The sequence below is a fragment of the Alosa alosa genome, chromosome 10 (assembly GCF_017589495.1).
Source record: "Alosa alosa isolate M-15738 ecotype Scorff River chromosome 10, AALO_Geno_1.1, whole genome shotgun sequence".
Taxonomy (NCBI): domain Eukaryota; kingdom Metazoa; phylum Chordata; class Actinopteri; order Clupeiformes; family Clupeidae; genus Alosa; species Alosa alosa.
The window spans coordinates 13,296,890-13,321,097 of NC_063198.1; the positions used below are offsets into that span (position 1 = coordinate 13,296,890).

A 24,208-nucleotide genomic window follows, 5' to 3' on the forward strand; every position below is an offset into this window, starting at 1 on the left:
AAATGGCCTGCGTACATGGCAAAGTCACACTTCTTTGTGACCACTGCCAGCCACCCTCTACAGCTGTCCAGCAGGACTCTGCAGCTTCGAGACGACATGAGAGGACTCCCCGTTTTTGTTCTGCTGATGCTCGGCCTTCTGGGAGACTCGCTTGGCGTGACTGTCTCAGTGAGTACACGAAACGTTTCACACGTTTAGCCCTTCGCCCACACTCAGCTGATTAAGATCCCTCGTAGGCTAAACAGGGTGCGGGAGATAAAGTGGCTTGCCAGTATAATTGATTTTATTATACTCCCTCATGAAGACGCTTTATCAGCTGCAGATGCTATTTCACCTTGGTGATGAGGATAATCTTTTTCAAACTGAAGAGAGTAAATCATTTACCAGCCTTTAATCCAGATGAGGATGTTGAAAGTGTCTTAGGACTCCTGAAATTCCCCCTGCAAGCAACAGGCTATAGGCTGATTCTTGTGCCCTGTTTAGGATAGTAGAATCAGGTAGGACTTGTGAGAGTATGTGTGTCATTGCTCATTATGCCTGTTAGATACACCACATAATATGCAGATAAATAGCTGACTAAGGTCATGTGTATTTGCAAAGATCATCAGTGTTAAACATTAAAGTTGATGATCAAACAATACATTTCCTCGTCTGGTTTACAAGGAAGGCTCTGGGTGTTTTCTGGTTAGTTTCTGGACAGGGGAAACCTTTCTAAATTTTCAGCAACTACATAGCATGACCATTCAAAGGTCAAAACTTAATCAGTCACTATTATTAACAAGTGTTTCTTCAACTGATTCAGCCATGGTACATTAAGCATATTTTTGCTTGGAATGTTTAATAATGGATTTCTGACCCAAATCTGCCTTTAGGCTAGCCTGAAAAATCCAGACCCCGATAATCTAGAAAGATTAAGGGTCTGGCAAAGAACAATGTAATGGCCCAACCCGATGGGGCGGCAACAAGCATGACTCAAAGATGATGTGCTACTTATGCAGTTGATTTTTTTTTTTTTCACACTCTGTTTTGTCTGTATCTGATAAGACAAACTTAGTTTCAGTGGCTTTCTTGTTATCATTATCTCAAACTCTCTGACCTCCACTAGAGAGATGTTTCCCATTTGAATAACTGTTTGGCCCTCAATAAATGTATGCTCTTGTGACATCAGTTCACACCATTCTGATAAGGAGCCTGTGTACCAGTGTGGACTGTGAATGGACCCTTTCAAGAGAGTTCCATTATCAGCATCATAGTTGGCCCCACAAGACTTCCTTTTTAACATTCCATATGTTATCTTAATGTAAAGGAAGTAGATTGGGGCCCAAATAGAACGTTCAAGCATTGTTTTTGTTTTTATTGATGAAAGGGTCTATAATGTTGTTTTTACCGTCTTCTTATCCGCACTTACTTTGTTTTTTTCTTTCACTCAGGATGGAGATGGCTACAGCTTCTCCCTGGAGTCAGTGAAGGTGCTGAAGAGGCTGATGGAGATGGAGGCGATGGAGAGGGAGATGGAACTGGAGGCCCGTGTTAGCGGCCGTATGGTCCCCCACCGCCTCGCACCCGCACCCGCACGACCGCTCTGCAGCAACCCCACCCTGCCGCAGGAGCTGAAGCCCGTCTGTCTGGACCCCGAGTCAAACGAGGTCTTCGCCAGGTTTGGTAGGTGTCCTGATGTATGAATGAATGACCGTCAGGGGTGAAAGTAAGCCGGTACTGGCCGGTACGGAGTACCACTAAAATATTTGGAGAGGGTACGCCGTACCGGAAAGAAAACTATACTGTCTCTGAAAAATATAGCACTTTCAGCATGACAACACAACTGCTAACGTCAAATTACCAGAAGCAACACGTTTCTCCCAAAATATATTTCATATACATCGTTCTGAACTGTATCTGAATTGTGTCTAAACCTCCCGTGCAGCTGGACAGACAACGAGCAAGCTATAGCGCGCGTACAGTAGCCTACAGTAATTGCGCCAACGTGCACTGGTATCCAAAGTGTTTTAGCAGACGGACGTTTCTTGGAAAGTCTCCCAAAAAAAAAAAACATACAGGCTAAAGAAAAATATGTTGATGTTTCAATAGCCTATTCTGGTTTTATGTGTGCAGTGTTTCGCTGGAGAGACAGGAGACAGACAGTGCGTGTACGGCTTAACCAGATCTTGCGCAGCAATAATGAAAGTGTTTTAGCGGACAGAAGTATGTTGCAGTCTCCCAAATAAAAAGGCATGACTCAAAGAAACGTGTTTCATGATATACAGTAGCCTATATAAAAAAATTGATTGGAAGTGGGAGCGAGCAGAGTAACTAGGTTAAATAAATAAATAAATGTTGAAATTAAGTGTTTGCAATTTATTCATGATCAAAAACAGATCCAGGTGGGTTAAAGAGTGATACTAGAGTGATAAGAAGTCCTAGTGAATGCTTGATAAGTAGACTATAATACAGTAAATAAACAAATAAATAAATAATAAATAATTAGGCTAAGTGAAATTTTCGGAGCGCGCTCTGGGTGCGCATTATAACTCTATCATAGTACCACCAAGAAATAAAAACTACTTTCACCCCTGATGACCGTACAGGGAAAAGTTGAGAGTTGCTACAGTATATACAGAGGTAATTTAACCCACTCAGTGTAACTTTTTAAAGACAGGGCTGTTTTACAAGTAGTTTGGTTTGATTTTATCTTGATTACATCCTCTAAAATGATTTGATATCACTGCACCAGTATATCTGTGATAAGTGATTCAGTTCATCTCTGATTTACTACACACACGCAGGGATGGAGGGTTCACAGGAAAGGCTAATGTCTAATGCCTTTCAATTTAATGCTTAACTGAAGAATTTTCCTATAGATTTGATTAGGTAGGAAAGAACAAACTCCAGAATTCCAGTTTATGTTCTGAGCGATGCAAACTGAATGTTGTGTTCCACTCAGAAGACCACAGGTAATTGCATTTTCCTTCCGGCACATTTCTTCATCAGGTATGCCCAGGGGATTAGAGAGTACAACAGATAGGTAACCTTGAATTTATCTGTGATCTGCTGCTACCCCACTGCACTTGAGTTGATTGATGCTTTTGCTCTCACAACATGGGCATTCATCACTAACATTCTGAGTTAATTCAGTGCTTGGAACCTAGATGGAAGTCTGGAGTTTGCAAAGGAAATAGAAAGGGATCTGTGTAAAAATTAATATAAGCTGGTGCTGTTAACTATAATCAGTCAAGCCAATATGAACACTCTATTTTCAGTATCAACAAACCTCAAAACATCAATGGTTCATGAGATGTTCATGTTACAAATTATGCTTTCCGGACATCAGGACCCAGCTAACAAACATAATTAAATGCATCGGTGAGCATGACCAAACTTAACATCAGAATTACCAATTATAAAGTACAGTACCCTCCAGAATTATTGGCATCTCTGCTAAAGTAGACTAAAAAGAGGAATATAGAATCATCTTTTTTCCAAAATCATCAATTTGGAAAAAATGAGGAAATATCCTTTTAGGATACCAATTTTCTTTGTGAATGAATAATGCATCATAAATAAATAAATGTTCTTCCTTAAAATATAGGGGTCATAAGTATTGGCACCCCTATGTTAAATTCCAATAGAGGCAGGCAGATTTTTATTTTTAAAGGCCAGTTATTTCTCTTTCATTCTTAATAAATCATTTTGATTTGCACACACCTTTTTTTTTTTACTTTAACTGAGACATGGTTAGATCAAGCAAACAGTGCTACTACTCCTATCGAATCAGCTCCCCCAAATTTCAGTTTTTGAGTGCTACCAGAGCAAATAAAAGAGGTGGGGGGATAGCCACAATTTCATCAAAAGACATCTTTTCAGTGCAATCAGTCATCATTCTTTACTTCATTTGAATGTCTGTGTGCACGCATTAAGTATTCTCCTCAGATTTTATTAGTGATTATTTACAGGTCTCCAAAACATTCAGCTAAAGTCTTTCTTGAAGAGTTAGGTTAACTGTAATCAGTCATTTGCATAGAGTTTGACTGTCTTATTATATCAGGGGATCTAAACTTGCATGTGGATAGTGCTCTCTTTGAGCAAGCACTTTCACAGACGTCAAGTTAACTGTCAGACTCGGTAGAGGACTTATTTGATCACTTTAATGCAGAAAGAGATCTGATATTTAGGAGTGCTAGTTTTGCTGTAAGTGTTGGGGAAATATTATCCACGGGTGAAATCTGAGGTTGTTGTGGTACGGGTAGGAGATTTGACTGTTTACCCTGTAAGCTTGATGCTTGTCTTCTATTACAGGAATAGAGAATGTCATAGGCTTACTGGGTCCCGGCATGTTCTCAAAACTACTGTCAGTACCATTTCTATTGCAGGAACCCTGAGAATATCATACAACACTGTCATCATATAATTGTCCCCTGCAGATGCTACAGTATATGCCAGCTGAGAATATGAACTAAGAGGTTGTTGCTGCTTAGATTGGGTGGGGACATGATTGGGTGTGTGGTGATGGGAAATCAAGGAAGATGGGGCTGTCTCCATCTGCCTGTTGAGGTCCTGGGGAGTTTGTTGCATTTCGCTTTCAGCAGGTATTCCAGTGGTGTATTCCATGTTGTTGTGTCTTTGTGGTGGCAGGGAGTCGACGGAGGTGGGCAGGGGTATTGGTCAGTGTTGTGCTTGAACACGTTCATTGAACGAAAGTTCATGAACTTGTTCATATTTTGAGCGAACGTGAACTGAACGTACAGTATTACTGCCTGATGAACGTTACTGTGAACTCGTTCATTCTGGTGTCTGTGAATGGCACGCTCTTTTAGTTTAACTTCGTTCAGTAGGGTGCCAGATTTCTACAGAGCCTTCCACGCAAAAAAGGCCGTAAAAACGCCTTAATATGGCAGCATGCAGGTCACCATTTCTCAAACTATGGGCCGCTGTCCTCAACGTGGACAATGCTGGTCTGCAGAGTGAAATTATTCCCGGGGCATTGTCTGATAATTTGCTGTAATTTCTGTGTGCATGTTGGTAGCAAAGCTAAGCTTCAACCTATTGGAAGGCTATTTAATTATGAAACGACATTTAATAGAACGACGTGGATTTATGCAACTTCCATAAAAAACAGAGCACATACTATATAAAACACTCAGGGATGGATTACTGCACGGGCCTACCGGGCCCTGGCCCAGGGGCCCAAGGGGTCAGGGGGCCCTGAAGCTCAAGCCTTTGCATGGAATCATTGCCTCAATATCAACAAATCAGGATGTAGGCTATGAATCTGATTGAATTTAGTATTGGCCATCCCCAAAATGCACCAGAATACAGGAAATCACTACCCTGGAAATCCAGAGTTCTTGCGAGAGCACAATGGAATTGTCTCTGCGAGACACTCTGGCAAAGAGCAATGATGCACGTTACTTTTACCCCAACATTCCGGGGAACCAGCTAAACTGATGAAGACAGCGCTGCAACGTTGGAGGACAGTACACATTGGTCGTAGTGTTATCCGATTGCGTCGAAGTCCGAAATCATTCAGAGTAAACATGGTCTAGTGTTATCCGATTGCGTGCAGTGAGATTTTTAAATGCATGCTTGTCAGGGTCTGGATTTTCCAGGCTAGGAAATCACATCAAACAAGTTAAAAATGTACTGGGACCCCCAACCCCCCCCCCCTCCCACATATAGGACAATAAGTAGGGGGCCCGAAAGTTCATAATCTGCCCATGAAAACACTGTCTAGTATTAAGTATTAAAGTCAGCCAAAAGCTATTAATTAGTCTTAGTTAAAGATAGTTAAAGATCTCCAGATCAGTGGTTTATGCATGATCTGATCCGCCATTTACCATTCACAAAAGCTGGTAGGCCTAGTGTGTTTCCTGAATCCTTACATTCAGGCATTCAAATGAAATGTAATTAAATACCATATAAATATATCAGTGTATGATGCTTGCATGAGGGAAACTTCCCAAAACAATGGCACCCATATAATTGCTGTTGTGTTGAGAAGTATTTATCATGCAAGTGTGACCAACAGGGTGTCTTCATGCACACTAACCAGAGAATCTACACTTTACCAATCTGTATGCAGGCTGCCCAATGAAGGAACAGTATTGGAGCTGATGTTATAAGAAAATATACTTTTATTAACAGATAACAGACAGACACACATTAAACAAATAACAAATTTTGGCACCAGGGCAACAAACAATGTTCCACATAAATTACAGCACACAATCTCGAAGAATGAGTGAATACACCACAACACTTCACACTATATGGACAGTGCACAAACATACACTGATAAGGTTACACTGGGTTTCAGACACCGCAAACAAATGGCTGTTTATATAGGGAATATTGCACACTGCCCTAAGCCAAGACAACATGAGAACAAATAAAGACAGACATTAAACAGACACACACACACAGAGACAAACGGATATTATAGACGGTAAAACTGACAGGCTGGCCTCCACTGATGGCGCAGCACAAGACAGTCGTGACGCAGACAGGCTAAATTCCGTCACATAGGATACACAACGTACACAAGTAAACAATGAAACAGTTTCAAGCTCAGGAAAAACAGTGGCTGCCTGAACCGACGAAGGCAGTCCACCTCACTTTAGATGGGAAACTGCAGTCACCTGGTTAGCCTACTGTGAGCTGCAGATGCTCTAGTCGCTAAATTCTTAAAACCAGTGTGGATGAGATAAGCTGTATGCACTCGCTTTAGTTTTAACGTGATTGAACCAGAATGGATAGTAAACGAGCTGTATACACTCCGATGTCGGCGCAGCTTCTGTATTTTTAAAACCAGTGTGGATGTACTAGTCGCTGTGTACTCTCTATCGTAGCAAAGTTTCTGTGCAGCATGCACCGTTTGAGGTTCGTAGTCACGCGCCCCAGGCTGAGAATCTCCGCTATGCACCACCGACACACCAACTTCCTAATTCACCGTTTCAAACAGCCCTAAGCCAAGACAACATGCCTACATGCCTACATGCCAACATTCCTAATTCACCGTTTCAAACAGACCGCTCTCATGTCCTCTAGTCAGCTGGCTTATTTAAGCGCTGTACCACCTGGTCTAATCAATTAGCACCTGAAGGCAGGTCATCAAGCTGCATTCCCCATTTCCCCCACCGTACCCGCTACACAAGCATCATGCAACAATGCAAAAACAATGAAACTATTGTTGGCCTAATTATATTTTACAGTAAAGCAGTACTCTGATGTGCATGTTTTCACAAACTTTTGTGAACAATCTTAGCACTTTAAACATTGACTGTTTTGTGCATGTATAGCAATATAGTATAAAAATAATAATAATTGTGATATCATTATGATAATTTGATGGGGGGTGGGAGGAGGGGGTGGGTTCATGTAGGTGGGCCCTATGACCCCAAAGTATGCCTTGACTGGGCCTCAGGTCAAAGAAGTTTGAGAGGCTGATGTAGACGACAAAGCAGCAAGGAGGCAAGGAAGACAAGGTCGGTGAGGATGGGAAAAATCGTACATTTCTGTGCAAACTTTGCCCGCACTTCAATCACATCCACAGCAACATATGGAAAAAAGAGAACTAAATAGTTCATTTTTGGAAAGTGTAAAGTTAGTTCAAAATTTTGAATTATGAACTATGAACTGAACTAGTTAATTTTAAAATTTGTGAACTGAACTTTGAACTAGTTCACGTAAGTTCAAAGTGAACTTTCCCAACACTGGTATTGGTACTGGTGTTACAACATGACCCTTCCTTTCTGATAGCCTCTCAGCAGCTTTGATAGGTGCTATCTCCTCATGCTCATCACATCCATTTGTTTGCTGAGATTCCAAGGAGTTTGACGCCAGTGATTGCTTTGAGTCATTTCAGCAGCACCCATCTTATCTTGTCCAGAGGACATGGCTCGGCATTGTTGAGCTTGTTGTTTATGTTTCACCAAGGTCTGCATTTTAGTGGAGGCTAGCGGGTGGTTACCAGAGGGCCCCATAGCAGGGGGGGTTGTGCATATCTCTGTTTCAGCCTGTGCTTTTGGTTTAGCCGAGTTGTTGATGTCATCCGCTTGTTCCGTTTGTATGGCTACTGAGCTCAGCTCTGTGCTATCTGGTCTGAAATATTCCCTGCGATTCCAGAAAAAGTTAAAATTGTCAATAAAATTCATCCCAACTGAAAAGCATGTTTTTGCGAGCCAGATGTTTAAACTGAGTAGTCTGGTAAATACAAAGCTTCCCTCTGCTGGGAGTGGGCCACTGATGAAAATTTGTATTCCAAACTCATATAGGGCCGAGAAAAGTTCCTTGAAATCTTTTTGGACATACAGCTGTTCTTTGTAAATGTAATTTGCTCCAACATGCACAATGATGCCCTTGATAGTTGCATATTTTGACATCAGTTCTGCAAGTTTGTTTTTTGTGTCAGACACTGAAGCATTTGGGAAACAACATACAATCATCCTTTCCCAATTTAAACGTCTCACCGCAGAGTCGCCTAGAACGAGGGTTGTGGGATTAATAGATTCCGAGTGCTGCTTTTTGCCTGTGCCCATCTTTCTATTGTTGTGTTTTGATCGCTGCCTGCTTTGGGTCTGTTCCCTGGGAATTTCCTCTCTTATGTCCCAGAGGCATTCAAATCTGTTCCATAGTTTTAGGGGCTGTAGGTTTCCCTTAGGACCACAAGCCCTGTAGTTTGCTGATCTGTCTGTATTTCTGATATGAGGCCTGAGTTTATTGGCGTTGAGGTAATTACAATTCTAGTATTACGTTTTTTGTTTTTTGGTCTGGCACCCTGCCTGTGCCAAGGCTCTGTACTCACATTTCCCTTTGTGAGGTCGATGCATGCATCTGCTCTAGTAGCAGTGATATTAGACTGCTGGGTTACATTCTCTGCATTTCCAGTAGTTGCTGTACTCAGACCCCCCCCCACACACACACACACACACACACACACACCACACACACACACACACAAACACCACCCCCCGTGGCATTAATCACCGCTCCTCAGGTGCTCCGCTCCTGACAGAGTTGGCAGCCTCTGGTGACCGCCTGCATCTCATGGCCGCACACATGGCGGAGGGCTGTTCACTCCGGCATCAGTGTGTTCGATTAAATGTACAGGCATGCTATTCAATTAGTTCCATTGCATTCAATTTTGTTCCATTCAATTCAGTTGCATTTAATGGAATGCTGTCTTTGGTCATCTTATCGTATAGCAAGTCATCTCAAAATATGTTGGGAGAAACAAATTATTTCAATACCATATACATAATTTCTAAACCATGTCAATTAATTCTAAGCACATATCAAGAAATACAGATATGCATAACAAACAAAACCATGCAAAGCAAAGACTAGAAGTAATTTAATTGGTACAAATAAAATATGCAAATACAAGTAAATAACAAGATTGTGGCAACAAATCATAAGATGGGGCAAGACAAATGACTTGTGAAAGATTTAAAAAAAAAAAAACAGTCCCCGCATATCTTTGACAAAATGTTCCAGGGCATATATACCTGCCAATGCGTCTTTTGCAGTGTGTGATTCTACCACCCTGAGTGAGTGGCACATGGAATGACAGCGATTCATGATGTTGGAGCTTATCACCCCTCTCTGGCATGGCATGGCATGGCATTAACATGAGTGATGCTCCAAAAGGCCAACTCTCTCTGCAGTTGGGAAATCACCACTGCCTTTGCAACAGGGGGCCCGATAGCAGTGCCCCCATGCACCAGTGGTACAGCTTACTTCCCCCAGCATGTGGCTGATTTTGTGTGTGTGTATGTGTACAGTATATGTGTGTGTGTGTGTGTGTGTGTGTGTCTTTGTGTGTGTGTGTGTGTGTTGCTTGTCTGTGTGTGCATGCATGTGGACATGAAGAGCTCATTAACCTTCCCACTGCATGTGTTTGCTCTTTCAGCCGCTTTTATCACGCCCTCCGACCCCTGTGAGATCTGTGCCAATCCAGCGTGCACTGGCTGCATATATTAATGCGCCTGGCGACCTTTGGCCCCCACCTACTGAAGACAACTTCGCCACAGGAGAAGAAGAGCATATCACAACACAAGCATGGCACACCATTCACCTCAAAGCCTTTTTATACCATACTAATGTTAAGGTCACTGTTACTCTGCATTAGCGAAAACCTTCTTTTGAATTAGCAGATTAAAACAAATATATATATTTCTATACTTCTCACATCAGCGTGCTCTGAGCATCTATATAATGGGACACCATTTAGGCCCGTAATGCCGTCGGCAGTGACACAGAGTCACTGAGCCATGAGCCACACTGTAAATGCGCCATCTTTGACACCTGTTAAATTTCTGAGGTTGTTGTACCGGAGTTGAGATGGACTGATGTGCAACTGGATGTGTGGATAATGTGATCAGATTCTGTGAGGAGGTGCTGGCCTCTAGTGTGGGGTGACTGCAAATGATGGTTAGATAACAAAACATGATTTCAGTGATTTTCTATCCTATGATCATTTTTTATTTTTTTCTAAAATTCTAATATGTTCTATTCTAATATTTATCTATTTTGTAACTTTTTTTATTTTTCAAAAAAACATTCAGGTTTTATCTAAGAATTATGTTATGTTAAATGGAGAGTAGATCCCTTGTATGTTCACTACCGATTGCGTTGCCATTATGCACTCCTAACATAAGCATTTGTATTGAAATTAAAGCACTGTGTTAAAATATGTAATGGGTTTATTGTCCATGTCCAAAAAGTGTCAAAATAACAATCATTTCTATATGCAGATCACGTTACTACTGACAGTTTTATAGTACCTGGACTGCTCTGTTATAATACAATCAAGCAATCAAATGTGACAGCCCCATCCTGCAGCATCATCATAAAAGTATAAAGAATGCCTGATAAAAGCATCAGTGGCGTATCAACGGTGGATGACAACTCACCCCGCAGAAGATTTGAATATTTTTTTTTACATTTTAACACTTAAATAAAGAGATATCGGGAATAACGACATTTCAATTACATGCACATAGTTAGACCTGCAATAATGAATATTGAATATTACCATATTATATTATAATAAACGTGCAGTAAGCAGAATTTAAATATGGCTGCATTTGACACCTATTAAAATGACATTGTCCTAACAGTAGGCCTACCAGCTGTTTTGAGTTAAGGCCATGCTTAGCCTAATTGAATAACTTAATGATGGAGAAGATATTTTCAGACCTGCCATCCTTGAAGAAATGTCAGTATTACCTCAAACCAGGGAAAACACATTGCCCACCTTGGCCTTCATGTATGCAGCCAAAAACAGACCAAACAACATAAATGTTGACAATCTGTTTTAAAGCCTAATCCTTATCTATAAAATCACTGGTGTTGATAGAAAGGGACTGTGGATATCCATTTTCTGGTCTCTATTCTAGCATGTCTAGTTTATTAGTACCTCTTTTCAATCCATTATTATTTGATATTTTTTGTGAAGAAATACATCTATCCCTGATGTTATGTTGGTGTCTTTCTGCTCCTCTCGTGTCTGCTGAGGCTGCAATGATCACATTCCAACTGAAGGGGCGGGTCTCAGCAATAGGTGCGTTATGTCAGTCTACTCTAGAAGCCTAGGTCTCGCTTGTTTGCGCGCTAATTATCAAGAATTATGATCTATGGGACATTCCAGAATTAGAGGACATTTGGTGTGCTCTCCCCGATATATCAAATACTCAAGTCCAAAATAACAAAAATGTTCACTTAACCTGCAAGTGAAACTGTCATAAAGCAAAACATAATAATCTGCTGGGGAAAAGTGGTTCCTTTACATGATTAAAAATACAGATTAGTTCTGGAACACCCCTTAAAATGGGGTTTTTATCCTGTCCCCGACTCCTGATGACCAACTTTATATGTCCACTACAAAGAGTTCCTTATCTGCCTGCTTTAGCTCCTAATTACTCATCTTGACAGCTGCATTAGGGGGGCAATAATGTCTCCCTCGTGATTTGTTTTCACTGTCATGTTTACCTAAGTACGTCTGGGTTTTTCCCAGGCTAATGTTTACCCATTTCTGGAACAATCTCAGCAATGACCATCTCTCTTGCCTGTCATATGTTTATGACTTCATTACTTCTCACAGGACTATGTAATCATGTTACCAATCAAACTAAACTGTCCTGACAGGCTCAGAAACTGCCAATTCTCACACAACCCCAGTTTCAAAAAGGTTGGGACATTGTGCAATCTGCCAATCTCTCTCAAACCCACATTTAGCTGCAAAAACATCAATGAAAGTGACAAATATATTTGTATGATGTATTATATTTCATTGGAAATATAAGCTTATTTTGAATTTGATGCCAGCAACACTTCTCAAAAACGTTGGGACCGGGGCAACAAAAGGCTGTGAAAGTTGTGTAATGATAAAGACAATAAGGAGGAATATTGCACAAGCCCACATACTGTAGGAGCTTCCCAGAGATGCTGACTTTCTTTGTAAAGATGACGTGGTATTAGCCTGGCCTCGGCCTGCCTCCGTACTTCCGCTCAATTTCTTTTCCCTACAGTACTCTGTCTGGAATAGGTTGATTCGCGCTTGTTTACTTCGGAGGTTGGGCAGCTGAACCAACCAGTGAACAGAGGGCGTCCCTGAGAGCGATTACGTTACCTAGGCATGGTGTTTCAATTACTACGTCCCCGCCCCCGAAGCAGACCGCTTGGAATACATCACCGTAGGGAGCGAAAAGGGCTTATACTTATGAAATCTTTGAGCAAATGTGAAAAAAGGCGCAAATAAGGTTGGTGTGAGTTATTTCAGCTCTTTCTAGTTTAGCCTATTAACAGGAGTGACACGAACAAAGTCACAGTGGAGTAGGATGTTATATCGTCAGCTAAACTTTAGTCATAGATTTTGTCACTTGAAATAGGCTACGAATGTACCTGAGTCAAACTTTAGTTTAGTAGGCTACATGGTCGCGTCAAAATCGCTATTTTTCAAGGCTCGACATAACTTGAAACTTTGATCGAAGAATCATCAGTGTCTACATATGAACTCGAGCATTAAGAACATTGTTCGTGTACACATACTTTACTAAAAAGAAAGATTTTGGACAACTCACTCCTTGCAAGATGGCAAGATGGCAGCGAGCAGAAAAGTATAAGTAAATATACTTTTTTGATCCTGTGAGGGAAATTTGGTCTCTCCATTTAACCCAATCGGTGAATTAGTGTAACACACAGTGAGGTGAAGCACACACTAATCCCGGCGTAGTGAGCTGCCTGCTACTGCTTGGCTATTTCGGGGAGCAGTGAGGGGTTAGGTGCCTTGCTCAAGGGCACTTTAGCCACGGCCCACTGGTCAGGGCTCGAACCGGCAATCCTGTGGTTGCAAGTCCAGAGTGCTAACCAGTGGGCCACTGTGACAAGTGAGTTGTTCACTGATCACTGATGATACTTCGATCAAAGTTTCATGTTGTGTCGAGTCTTCATAGTGTTTGAAAAATAGTGATTTTGCCGCGATTGTATCAAAAAAGTAGTGGCCCTATAGGATTCCCATTCAAAAGGTCATTTCACCCGAAAAACGACAACGCATAAAAGCTTAAAAGTGGCGCTTTGGACATACTTATGCATTTATATGAAATTGACTTGGGTACATTCACAAAACATTATATGATGCATTTTGGTGAGAGTTACGCAGATGAAACGTGTGATTGTTTGCTGATAAGATGCACGCTTGCTTGTTATGGGCGTGATGCAGAGAAACGTACGCCTATGGATCTAGGCCAGACTCTCTGCGAAGTCAGAGATTAATGAATAATATATACAGGTTTTGAGCAACATATATGCTGCCATCCACATCTTTTTCAGGGAAGACCTTTTACAATATTTCAGGAAATCAATGCCAAACTTAATTCAGCACATATTACAACAGTATGGCTCCAAAGTAGAAGAGTCCAGGCACTACAATTATCTGTCTGCAGTCCAGAATATCACATAGGGTGCATCATGGACTGTAAAACATGAATAAAAAGACCCTAGACTATTGAGCAGCTGAAAGTCTATAGCGGGCAACAATAGGACATCATTTTATTCTCAGAACTCCAGAAACTGATCTCTCCTGTTCCCACACATTTACAGAATGTTGTTAAATGAAGAGGTGATGGAGCACAGTGGCAAACATGTCCAACAGTGTCCAACTTTTTTTAAATGTATTACTGGCATTAAATTGAAAATGAAGATTTTTTTCTATAAAACTATATAATTTCTTTTTTTCAACAATTGATAAGTTGATATGTCTTTCAACTATTCTGAATTCTCAATGTTAACATTAGCAAATCATTGCATTCTGTTTTTATTGGGGGCCAAGCAGCGAAGCTGCGAGGCAACCCATAGTGATTCTATGTTTTCTTATTATTATTATAACAAAACGCTAATTTGCCATTGAACCATACAGTAAAAAGTTGGGAAATTTGGCACATTGATTCGGTTCAGTCATTTGTTTAATTTCACAAAGTTTCATATATGCACTTCCGAGTGCTCTAATTTTTATTACATCTATGCACTTAACATTTCAACCGTACACCACATTTTGAACATTAAGGTATATTTGGAATCCTTGGATGAGACCGAACTCGACGCACCCCATGATGTCAATAATCGCCATGTTTGACGTTGCGCCATATTGAATTTCATCAAAAACACTTAAAAGTTTTCACAGGTCACAAAGTTTATCCATTTTTCACGAAACTTGACGCAGATGATCATCAGACCATGACTCATAAACGCATTGCTCTTCGGAGCCATATATAAAACCTGTCGCCCGTCACAACCAATCAAGTTTGGCGGCGAAGCAAGGCTTTCGCATATCAACACCAAACTCAGTACATGATCTCAGGATCCAATTAGGAGGAAGCTCAAGAAATTTGGTGCATTTTGACCACTGTGTGGCGCTATAATCACAGGAAGTATAGTCATATTTCAGCAACGCTTTGACATATAAAAACTAAAGTCAGTACATGGGGTCAGGACACAATAAGGAGGAGGCTCAATAAATGTAATGACCTTTGACCACTAGGGGAGCGCTATAATCACAGGAAGTGGGCTCATATTTCAGCAATGCTTTCACCTATCGAAACCAAACTTATTATATGGACTTGGGACCTTATCCTGAGGACACAAAATAAATTTGGTGACCTTCAACCACTAGGGCGGCGCTGGAGTAACAGAAGATTAGGTCATATCTCAGCAATGCTTTCACATATCAAAACCAAACTTGGTTCATGGACTCAGGACCACATAAGGACACACAATAATTTTAGCAACCTTTGACCACTAGGGGTGCTATAATTTGCAACACTTTCTTGTATCAACATCAAACTTGGTACATGGACTCGGGACCACATCCTGAAGACGCTCAATATAATTAGTGACTTTTGAACACTAGGGGCGCTATAATTATCAACTCTTTCTCGTATCTACACCAAACTTATGTATGTGGACTCATGACTACAACCTGAGGATGCACAATGAATTTGGTGATGCTTGAGGTATGCGTATGTGTGGGGGGCTATTGGGGTGTGTGGGGGAGGAGGTTTATCTGTGTATATGTGTGTGGTGGGGTGGGTGGGAGGTTAATTGGGTGTGTGTATAATGTAGCAACATTGTGTTGCCATGACAACTCCTGCTCAACTGCTTGGCCCCCTCATTGCTGCTTGCAGCTATATTTTACAATGTATTTCTTTTTGGAATTGGAGTAGGGCCTATATGGTACAGATGTGATGTTTGGTTTACTGGTAGGCTACATAATGTTTTTGTACTTCTTGGAATTACCCAGTCCAGGGTATTTGTGTTCTGTGTTATCATTTACTTAACACCAACTGAAAACTGTGCAGGGTTACCTTTTGTTCTTTTGACATGGATGTCTGACTAAATGACAGCTGTAATATGTCTGTCTCTAAAACATTTGTAAGACCTACTTTCAAGGGTCTTCTACTTCTGCTTTCTTCACTTCTCGTCTTCACCTTTCTCAAATGTTAAATGAGGAAGTTTGATTAGGTGAAAGATCTAAGAGAAGCTATCATTTTGTTGTTGTTGTTTAGATGACAAGGTTCAGGGGCCTATTGCACAAAACCAGGATAAGGGATTAAGCCGGGATATCTTGGTTATCCTGGCTCAATTTATCCGTGATCCAGTTGCACAAAAGCGGGAAAGGGGGCAGCAGGATATGTTATGGTATAAATCACCATGGCGATTTATTCTGTGGAGCTAGCCTGCTCCAGACCAGGCTAAGTTCCAGGATCTATTTAATCTCATCCCTTATCTCAGTCAGCAGTCACCACAAACGGACACCAATAGTTATTCCACTGCCCACTAAACATTGTTATCACATATAACTAGACCCACTGTCATTATTTAAACGTTTGTGATCATTAATTAACTTTTACATATCGCCATTCCTCACCTGTCATGCGACAATGTGGCGTCACGGGAGTGCCTAACCATTTTTTGGCGTGGTGGTGTGCACTAGTTGCAATATTCTCCTAAACAGAGGTGTTGCTGTTTGTTGCTGTTGTGAAAAGGCTATCGCTACCTATTTCACACCGTAGAAGAAGCAATGAAGCCACTCTAGTTGCCATGGTGAATCAGTGAATCTGTGATCGTGGCGGGGTCTATTTGAGGGAGCGTGGACTTATCCAGGATAGGTTTCACCTGGCTTGATGAATCCGTGTCTGCTTATCCTGGCTTGCTCGTTGTGCAACCAATTAAGCCTGTGCGCTCTTGTTTTGGATTCATTGAGCGCAGCTCAGTAACTTATCCCGGATGTCTTAATTCTGCTTTTGTGCAACAGGCCAGGACAGTTTCATTGATTATGGTCTGTTATTTACAATCAACTTCATTCAACCTGAACACTTGTACATGCATTGTCATGCTTTAATACAACCACTAGAGGGAGACTTTTTCAAAGCAGTAACCTCACACACTTGGTTCACTGTTTCCTACTAGCTACAGGTGCACCTTTGAACTATGTTTTGACTGTCACTTCCACAGTTTAGGATTTCACACTGTGAATAATTTCAAGCATTTGAAGGGAAATAAGTATCAAAACACATTTCCCAGGCACAAACAATAAACAATTCATTGTATGTGTTTTAGCCCTTTGGGGACCTGCATTAAAGACAGAGCTTACCCTATTGCATGCATGTGTTTTGATACTGCCCTTTCTAATAAGAGACCTGCTTTAAAGACTAAGTCTACCCTAAATGAACTGTCTGTCTGTATGCCAAGGTCTGAAGTCCTGACTACTCTTAGTCCTCTGTGTCACAATGCCTGCATGCCTTTTCACAACGTGATAACATTGTTACTATAGAAGCCCCCTGGCATAGATGGACCTAGTACAGCTGAGCTTCCCATTCTGTGGCCTGCGCCCTGCTGAGGCAAAGGCAGAGGCTCCATGCCAACAGTGGATATATTAAAGAACATTATACAGCACACACACACACCCTGTGTGATTTCACAAGCATCCTGAAATGCCTCAGGACATTCGCAAAGGAAATGAGTCAAATGATTTCATGCCTTTGGTTTTGATTTTGAAGTATAATAGCTGGATAATAGCAAAAAGAAATCCTTAAGACATGGTGTCTTTAAGGTCCGGAATTCAACTTGCTCTGCTATTGAACTGGAGTTCAGTGTGCTTTGAATAAACAGAGCGAAGCAGTCTCCCAGCCAAGTGGGGGTCAGCATCCTATTCAGGCCTCTGGGAGGATGACTCAATGGGGAGTTCCTGACTCACATAAGCTCTGTGGAAGCTCATATTAATGAAGACACAGCGCCAGTGGTCATAAAGGCTGGGGAAAGGGAATGTCTTTGGAAGGTGTTATTGCCTCTTCTAAGACTGGATCACATCATTTAAATATCACATGACATTCATTCAACTGGGTGAAAGTGTGTATACAAATATGATATGCATTGTATGAAAGTGTGTAAGGATACATTTTAATAAACACATAGAATCTGTACAGGCATTTTTCTTTCCTACTTGATATTGTTTTATTCTTGATATGCATGAATTATTTCTGTCCAGTCTTAAATATAGGAATGTGAGCTCACATATGTTTGACTCTAGCTGGTGTCAGAAACTCTGTTGTGTCCATAATGGATAGGACCTTCATCCTATATAAAATCCATCATCCCTGATGTGTATATATACGTGTGACAGTTGGGCCCCATGTTTAATCCTTAAAGCCCCCAGTAAACCAAAGGCTTGTCAGGTGGACATTGAGATGCCGTGACTCATGACAAAACTGGGCAAGAGAATCAAATATTAACACAAAAGTCAAAAGAATGAATATCATTTATAAAACAGGAAGGGAAAACTGAAAAGACAACCCTGTGACATTTTATTTAACAAGGGCTCGAGTTGGTACAGTACTGTAAAAAGGCAGCTTGAGAATCATTTACCATCACTGTGAATGTGACGGAATGAAATGTTTTTATTTCGGACTTGAGACAATAAACCAGTACCCAACCCTTTTACACATTTCCCACGGATGACAAAAGCAGAATAAAAAAAAAATGTAAAAAAGCCAGAATGGCATGTTAAAAGTCAAAATTGTGCCTCATATAGGTCTCTAGGAGTCTTGTGGTTCCAAAGTTTCTTTCTCACATGGGCTACTTCTCTTGGTGAGGAGCAAATGTTTTCCCTGCATGGCATCTAGGAAGTGGAGGTCAGTAAGTCATCTGGCAGCAGCAGCAGGACACCCCATTAATCGGTAATTAACTCTCTGACACAGAGGTCCTCACCAGGCTCTCAGATCTCCCAACACACAAACATTGCATGCCCAAGTGCAAACACACACACACACACACACACACACACACACACACACACACACACACACACACACACACACACACATACACACACAAGCACACATACGCACACACACACACACAAACACACAAACACACATACACAGTGGTTAAAGTGGGGGAACCCTAAACCGACACATACATAGTTTGACAGGTGGGGGAACCCTAAAATCCAGTGTCGGTGCAACGTTGGACAACATATTGAGTATTGTGGTGTAGCAATACTTTTTGGACAAGAATAACTAGCTTCTTGGTCACCTCTGTATACGTGAAAAATTAATTCACCATTTATATTAACAATATCATCGCGCTATATCGTTGGTATGAAAGAATATATTATTAGAGCAGAGGACGCGAAGGAACGCCACGGCCTATAGTAGAGCTCGTGCTGGGCGGTGGCAGCGGCGGGACCCCGGTTGATCACTAGACTGGGTGCGAGATTTTGTCTACGCCCAGCCACGGACGAGAGGCTGTGATCAGGGTCCCTGGCTGCTGAACCAGATGGTCGAGCGCTCATCACGTTTCCGGGTTGCAGACTTCGTCTGTGCCCGGCCTAAGTAAGTGACTGTCGGCACTACTTGCACACATTCACACTAGCCGTTGGCTGCGCTGCCTGCACCTCTCCACTGCCAAGCTCTTTCCTGTTTTACAGTGACTGGCAGTTGGAAGCATGGAGGCTGCCCGAAGGAGGATGAGTCATCTGGTAGGCTACCTCTGCTTGCCGTCTGCCTGCTTGACCCCTCTGCTATTGTTTTGTGCTGTTGCCTCTGCTGGAGGACAGTACTTCTGCTCGCCCTGCTTGCCTGCCTTGCCTGCTGCTACTGCTAGGCCTAATGTTGCTGTTTTGAATGTGGGTCCGCCCGCGACTTCACTGTTCCTCTGTGTTTGGTGCAATGGCCGGTAGAAGCGTAATGCTACTAAGGACTGGTGGCGGTATTGGCTGCTTGGATTTCTTTTATTGGATGAGACTGTTTTAGGGGTAACACTTTACTTGACAGTATCGACATAAGAGTGACATGACACTGTCATGATATTGTACATGGACCCTAATCCTAACCTCTAACCCTAACCCTAAATGGGTTAAATGCAGAGACCAAATTTCCCTCACAGGATCAAAAAAGTATATATACTTAATATATATAATCCTAAATTGTTATGACAAAAACCGAATAACACTTAATAACAGAAGCGTTATGTCATAAACGTTTATGACTTGTTTATGACACATTCATGACAGTGTCATGTCACTCTTATGTCTATACTGTCAAGTAAAGTGTAACCGTTTTAGGTTAATGAAGCCCTATGCAACAATTTTAGCAAAAATGACCTTAATTATGCAGGTTGAGAGTCGTTCTGATGGTTCTACAACACGTTTTGGGTCATTTGGTGGGTGCTTCGTCTCCCTCTAGTGCTTCTCCGCGGAAAAAAACGAATATGAAACTTTCTGGTCGCGGTCCAAACACATCCGGATGTAACTCGGCGGAAGCATCCAATCGCGCCTCGAAAATGTAGTCAGATTGTAGTTTCTAAGAAGACTGCAAAATGGACTCCGACTTGGCTTTGTTGCTGTTGAAATTGTAAGTAGCCTACCCTTGGGTGAACTTGGTTTTTGTAATGTGATTTGATAGTCTCTTGAACAATGTGTTTGCTCGACCATTTTTATTGTGAGCCCTATGTGTTTAGCTTTGTTTATTGATGGCTAGCTCGCTAGCTAGTGGGGGTTTAGCGTAGCAGTCACTTGCACCCGAAGCTGCAGGGGGAGCTATGTCGTGAAAAATGCGAGCCCAAATCAGACGAAAACCCAGAAACAGCGAAGGAATAACCAGACCTGCATAGGGCTTCTTTAATGCTGTGACTGCTGGACTCCTGAGATGAATTATGAGATGCCAAATTCGGTTTTGGCTGTTTTCATATTATTGCTGACTACCTAACTTATTTAATAAAAAACACTAAAGTATTATTATAACCCTTTCTCTTGGAGTCATTCGTCTGCCCACCACATTCCCTGCATATTGTTAAATGTTTTGCCTGGTCACGTGCAACTCAAATCGGTAGACCAGCGTGACATACATCCTGACTGGACCACTAGTGTATTGCTGTGAAAACTGTAAGAATGTTTAGAAAATAACCCCTTAAATAATGACTTCTAGTGAATTCTGTGTAAACTAATGGACTAATTTAGACTTTACAAATTTAAGACTCAAGGTATATCAGACTGGCACTTTGGGTCTTTCAAGAGGGGTCTATAGGCATAGCCTATCTGATCAGCATGCACTTAGTTAATTAAGCGTTTTTTATGAGTTATGGTTTGTATATTATAGGCTATACTATGTTGAGATAACCCTGATGGGATATTACCTTGTCTCAATACATTTTTACTTTGAACTCTGGCCAAAATTAACCTGACTCTCGCCAGATGAATTTCGTTCCGCCTAGCTCCACTCATCCATCTGGGACCAATCCATTGGAGTGTTGCTTCAGAAGGCTGGGCCTAATCAAAAAATGCTTGCATATGATTGAATAAGCCACTTGTCCATCATCTATTGACGTGCTACTTCAACCACACACATCGAAGCCAACCCGTGACGCTGATAACAGTTTCACAGTCGCTTCTACGCTATGTCACATCTATGAAACTCCCGCCCTGCGTCCTGATTGGCTCTACCATACAATCTCGTGCTGCTTTGAATAAACAGAGCGAAGCAGTCTCTCAGCCAAGTGGGGGTCGGCATCCTATTCAGGCCTCTGGGAGGATGACTCAATGGGGAGTTCCTGACTCACATAAGCTCCGTGGAAGCTCATATTAACTAGATGTACCGCATAGCGGTACAAAATATGACCGCCGCTCAGTCCTGTACATCCGTTCCGCGAAAATAAATCACACTTCAATTTGTCTCCATATTTTACTCCATCCCCCACTCTTGAAACTTTTGTGTATGCTTGTTTGGCATGCCTGAGTGTGTGTGTGCGGCTGCACAGAAAGTAGCCTACTGGTGCTGAAAAGGTGGATAGATTGTAGAATAGCCAAAGAAGATGTAGCATTGTTATAAAACCTTTAAAATCTCTAAACAATCACAAGTAGGGCAGTTCATCACAGTTCATCCATTGCAACTGGATTGATGAAAGGTCACTTACACCTGTAGGCTACATTGTATTTGGGAAAAGCAAAAGGTATCAGCATAATGTTATTTATTTATTTATTTATAAACAAAAACATCTCTGTCAGTTCCATGCCGTTTTTAACAGCTATCAAAAAACATAAGATTTTAGTCATCTTTAGTTCATGTAATACTTTGTCAATGCACAAATTAAGTAACAGTCTGAAACGTTATTGTTAATGCACAAATTAAGTAACAGTAGTCTGAAACGAAATGCTGTTTTACATCTAACCAGTGGTGCAAATAACTGACATGTCCAAATGGGCCTTGATGAAATGCGTCACTAGACTGTTCATACACATTTTAACGGGCCAAAGTTGAAGAGCTGTTGTCCGTTATTGTTCGTGCAAATATAGGCTGATTCATGTTCCCTTGCATTGTGTAACTGAGGTCCATGGCTAGTCTGGCTTTCACCAGACCAAGCTCAATCTTTTAAGAAATCAAAAAATAAATAGCGGGCAGATCAGTCCATAGGCACTCGATATTGTTTAATTTTCCGATTGAGATATCCACGCTCTGGCTATTCTAAATGCAAAAATGCATCAGGGAGTTATGACAAAACTGTAACTAACAAACTAGATCCTAATAGAAAGCTGTTAGCTTCCCTAAGCTGCAGGTAGGCTTATAAGGTAGGCCTATTTACAACATAAATTGTCAATAGGCTATGCTGGCGACACAAATAAAATCTCCTTTGGAAACCAATGGCTTACGCTTTACAGTATCAAGCGGACTTAAACTACCATATCGTGGCGAAAAGTTGTAATAAAATTCACGCAGCTCCATGAGTCAAGGAAAGCGCGAATGAAGTAGCCACTTCTAAATGGGACCCACTACACAGTAGCTTAAGGTGTGTTGCTAAAGCAGCCATAATGAAATGAAGGTGTCATTGGATACTTCACACACACATGCTTTTTAATTTCACAGACTACAACTACCAAGCTGGAATCAAAGCACATCGGTTCCCCTCTCACACCCTGCACGCACTTAAAACAAAATAAACAGGCGTCTCAGTCTCACGCATGTAGCCTATAGGCAAAACTGTATCAGACCGGTGTAACGTTGGTAAATCTTCCATTGCACAGAATGATTTTTGTAGCACGTGCAACAAATGACAGTCGAAAGATACAATTACAGTGCTGCTATCAATTTGCTTGGTAAAAACGCATTTATAGTTTTCTACAAATGCAATCAATCAAATTGGCCCCCATCACTCAACCAACGCTAACGGTAACATTCCCTAGGTCCTTATTGATATTATAAGATTAACGTACCTGCAGTAAAAACCAAGCATGTCCGATAAACATCTTCAAGAAGAAATGGAAATTACATTTCATGTGAACATCGTAACTTCCAACAAAATTACGTCTCACTGCAACGACGCGCCATCTATTGGACAAACGACTACTTATCGCCAATACTGGAAATGCAGCCATGATGATGATGATGAATATTTATTTTTTTGGCTTTCTTTTAATCCTACTGAATTTGTAATTATGTATCGGCCGTTCTAATACCGATAGTATGTGGGTGCCTGTGTGTGTGTGCATGTGTATATGTGTGCACCGCCATCTACAGGCCAATGAGTGTACAGTCACTAAATGTACACATAACCTAATTTTTTTAGACCCCCCCATGGATGAAATTCTATGAAACTTGGCATACCCCCAGAGAATGCCAGGTCAATCATACACATACAATTTGGTGCAGTTCTGAACATCTTAACTGAAGATAGGGGCGATTAAAGCAGAATAATATTGCATTTTCATTTTTTACCGGGGGGGTGCAAATCACAAATTAGTGATTATGGGCCAGATTGATGTGGGCCCTTGAGACCAACATACCATAAAAGATTCTTCATCCTCAGTGCCACGGTTCAGGTAGTTATTTAGGAAAAACTGTTTTTTTTGCAGTTCGGGAGGCCCAGCACGGGGGACGAAACGAAATTTTTCCGTAAAAGTCTAGTGGGGCTACATACCCACCAAATTTCATGTGCCCCAGTGGTTCGGTGTCCCGGGTATCGTTGACCAAAAATTCAGGAAGTAGATGATGGGGGAAAAAAAAAAACTTTGACAACCCTTCATCCTTCATAAAATCCATCATCCCAGATGTGTATATATACGTGTGACAGTTGGGCCCCATGTTTAATCCTTAAAGCCCACAGTAAACCAAAGGCTTGTCAGGTGGACATTGAGATGCCGTGACTCATGACAAAACTGGGCAAGAGA

At 41.4% G+C, this 24,208-nt stretch overlaps 1 protein-coding gene across 1 annotated transcript; it reads left to right on the forward strand.

The window, feature by feature from the left end:
• LOC125301479 (guanylin-like) lies at positions 1 to 10,687 on the forward strand. The gene is made up of 3 exons (XM_048253927.1): positions 1 to 168; positions 1,431 to 1,662; positions 9,905 to 10,687. The coding sequence occupies exons 1-3, from the start codon at positions 16 to 18 to the stop codon at positions 9,973 to 9,975; spliced, it is 456 nt and encodes a 151-aa protein (XP_048109884.1). The 5' UTR covers positions 1 to 15; the 3' UTR covers positions 9,976 to 10,687.
• The last annotated feature ends 13,521 nt before the right edge of the window (positions 10,688 to 24,208 follow it).

Excerpts from the sequence above, each read along its gene's own strand:
- LOC125301479 (XM_048253927.1), top strand. The coding sequence starts at position 16 with ATGGCAAAGTCACACTTCTTTGTGACCACTGCCAGCCACCCTCTACAG. Across the intron at positions 169-1,430 it reads CGCTTGGCGTGACTGTCTCA|GATGGAGATGGCTACAGCTT; the intron begins GTGAGTACACGA and ends TCTTTCACTCAG. Across the intron at positions 1,663-9,904 it reads CGAGGTCTTCGCCAGGTTTG|CCGCTTTTATCACGCCCTCC; the intron begins GTAGGTGTCCTG and ends TTGCTCTTTCAG.